The sequence below is a fragment of the Chinchilla lanigera genome, unplaced genomic scaffold (genome assembly GCF_000276665.1).
Source record: "Chinchilla lanigera isolate Chin_1 unplaced genomic scaffold, ChiLan1.0 scaffold00018, whole genome shotgun sequence".
Taxonomy (NCBI): domain Eukaryota; kingdom Metazoa; phylum Chordata; class Mammalia; order Rodentia; family Chinchillidae; genus Chinchilla; species Chinchilla lanigera.
Window position 1 is genome coordinate 3,397,283 of NW_004955419.1, and position 2,453 is coordinate 3,399,735.

Genomic DNA, 2,453 nt, shown 5'->3' on the forward strand with positions numbered 1-2,453 from the left:
GGGGAAGGCGCAAGAACTTGGCGAGGTTTCCCCATCTGTGAAATGGGGCAATGAGAACACAGCCGGCCCCTCTGGACCTCCCCCTCCTCATCTGTTTGGTTTTTTTCTGTCTTTTTGTGAAGAGTCTCACTTTGCAGTTCAGGCTGGCCTTGAGTTCACTTTGTAGTGCAGGCTGGTCTCGAACTTGCATCAATCCTCCTGCCTCGGCCTCCAGAGTGCTGAGAATACAAGCGTGCACCACCACGCCCCGCTGTAAATGAGCTATGATTTCTACCTCGAGGGAGGCGTCAGGAGGGCTAAAAGGTTGATTGCATGTAAAGCTTGACGCTTTGCAAGTAGAAGCCAGCGTCACCTGGTGGGTATGAAGGGAGCGCTATTCTGACTCCCGCCACAGGCCTGCCACCCAGCTCCTGGACACCCCAATAAATACTTGCTGACATGGCCGCAGGAGCTGCTGGGGAAACTCCTCCCCTCCCCCGCCGCTCCTGCTCAGACCACGAAGTGGAGGGTGTAGGTGAGCTGGTGGCCGTTGTCCCAGGCGTACAGCAGGCGCTCCCGGGGGTTGTAGTCGACCTGGGTGGTGTAGGCGTGCTCGTTGCGGAAGGGCAGCTGGGGCCGCGCGTCAGTGCCCGTGTGGGTGTCAAAGGCATAGGCGACCTGGCCCTCGTGCTGGTTGTAGGTGTCCACGGCGTAGAGGATGCCGCACACCAGGAAGCAGTTCCCGTAGGAGCTCCGCCGCAGCCTCGTCTTCCACGTGGTCTCCCGGTGCACCGAGAGGTCGCCGGGGTCCAGGCGGCTCAGCACGATCACCTCAGGCTGGGCCTCGTCGCGGTCGTCCACTGCGGGGTAGATGACCCACAGGCCGCTCTCGTCTACCGCAAAGTCGATGTCTGAGTGGCCACGCCACTTCCACGGGGTGGTGTCCTCGTACACCACGTCGGGCAGCAGGGCCCAGGCGGCCACGAAGCGCTGGCGCAGGTCGTACTTGATGATGTTCTTGGTGAAGGCCCGGTTGTAGTAGAAGGCGCCCTGGTACACCACGTGGCCGGTGCCGATCCAGTTATAGGGCAGCTTGTACATGTTACTCCAGCGGCCTGCGAGTGGGGGGCAGAGGTCAGCCTGAGCCCCCAGGAGACCAGCAAGACGGTCCCTTTATTTCACTGCCACAAGAAGGAGGTGGTAGTGCCACCCCATGTGCCCGGCACAGGTAGGATTGAGATGCAGGGTGAAGCCAGCCCTGTATGTTGTCCCAGGGCCTTTGCACATGCTGAGCCTCCTGCCCCCAACAGCTGCCCCTCCCTCTGCCTGGCTTCCTCCCATGCCTCCACCCCTGGAGTCTCCCCCGCTCCTCACAGCGCTCTGAACTGTACCCTGACAGTGGAGCTTTGCTTTTGCCTCTGAACTACACTGTGGCTTTCTGGAGGATGGCTGCAGTCCCTTCCCACCACACCCCAGACCTGAGAACTCAAATTCCGCCCTTCCCTCTGCAGACAGTGGTGGCACTGTGGTCTCTGCCCAGGCCTGCAGCTCCTCTAAGGCCCAGGGCTGCTGGGCTATAAAACAGGGAACAACCCCACTTCCTGGTGACTATCAGATGCCACGGGTTGACTGGCATGCAGCAAGCACTCAGCATGTGGAGGCTCAGTAGCATTCCCGGGGAAGTCAGTGACACTCGGGGCGGCACCGACTGTCTTTGCCTCTGTCTTCTGATTCCAGGTGCGGCCCCAGCACCTAGGTGGTGCCTCAGGGTCTGGCTGAGCCCCGCCTGGTCCCCCCAGCCCTCTTCCCTGGCGCAGGTGACAATCTGGAGCCAGCTGGGCTGCACCCAGGAAACCATCAGGCAAAGGAAGCCCAAGTCTCAGGAGCCCCTGCCAGGCTGCCCACACCCCGTCCCCCTCACTTCCGGGACTCTGACCTTGCTTGAAGTTTTCCAGGTTGCGGAACTCCACCAGGCCGTTCCCATAGTAGTAGTTGGTGACGTAGATCCTGTCGTCCTGAGACGCAGGGTCCTTCATCCAAGCCCCCTCGTGGCGCCCGTAGCTGTGGTGCCTCACTGGGGGATCCACAGCCCGGAGGGTGCCCTCGCAGCTGGGCCCCTTACCTGTGAGAGCCAGGGGTGCAGCGTTTGGACACAGACCCCCGGCCCTGAGCCAGGGGAATGGTTCCAATCTGGGTCTAACTTCAACCTCCCTGGTGATTTTGTCTGCAGCCCCCACCCTCCTCCAGGACCAGTGTCATAAGGCTGTGGGAAATGAAGGAGGATGGAGAAGATAAATCAAAATTTAACTTGGGCATTATGGCGCACACCTGTCATTCTGGCACTCGGGAGGCTGAGGCAGGAGAATTACCACAAGTTCAAGGCCAGCCTGGGCTACATAGTGAGTTCAAAGCCAGCCTGAACTGCATGGTGAGAGCTTGTCTCAGAAGAATCAAAAAGCAAGATAAAACAATAA

General features: G+C 59.9%; 1 protein-coding gene across 1 annotated transcript in view; it reads right to left on the minus strand.

Annotated features, from left to right (window-relative positions):
- Positions 1-260: 260 nt before the first annotated feature.
- Olfml2a (olfactomedin-like 2A) overlaps positions 261-2,453 on the minus strand; it is a gene marked incomplete at its 5' end in the record, with an annotated part of 22,576 nt that continues 20,383 nt past the window's right edge. Inside the window, 2 exon segments of the mRNA XM_005382483.2 lie at positions 261-1,094; positions 1,916-2,101. Of these exon segments, the coding sequence (XP_005382540.2) occupies positions 490-1,094; positions 1,916-2,101 (791 nt within the window).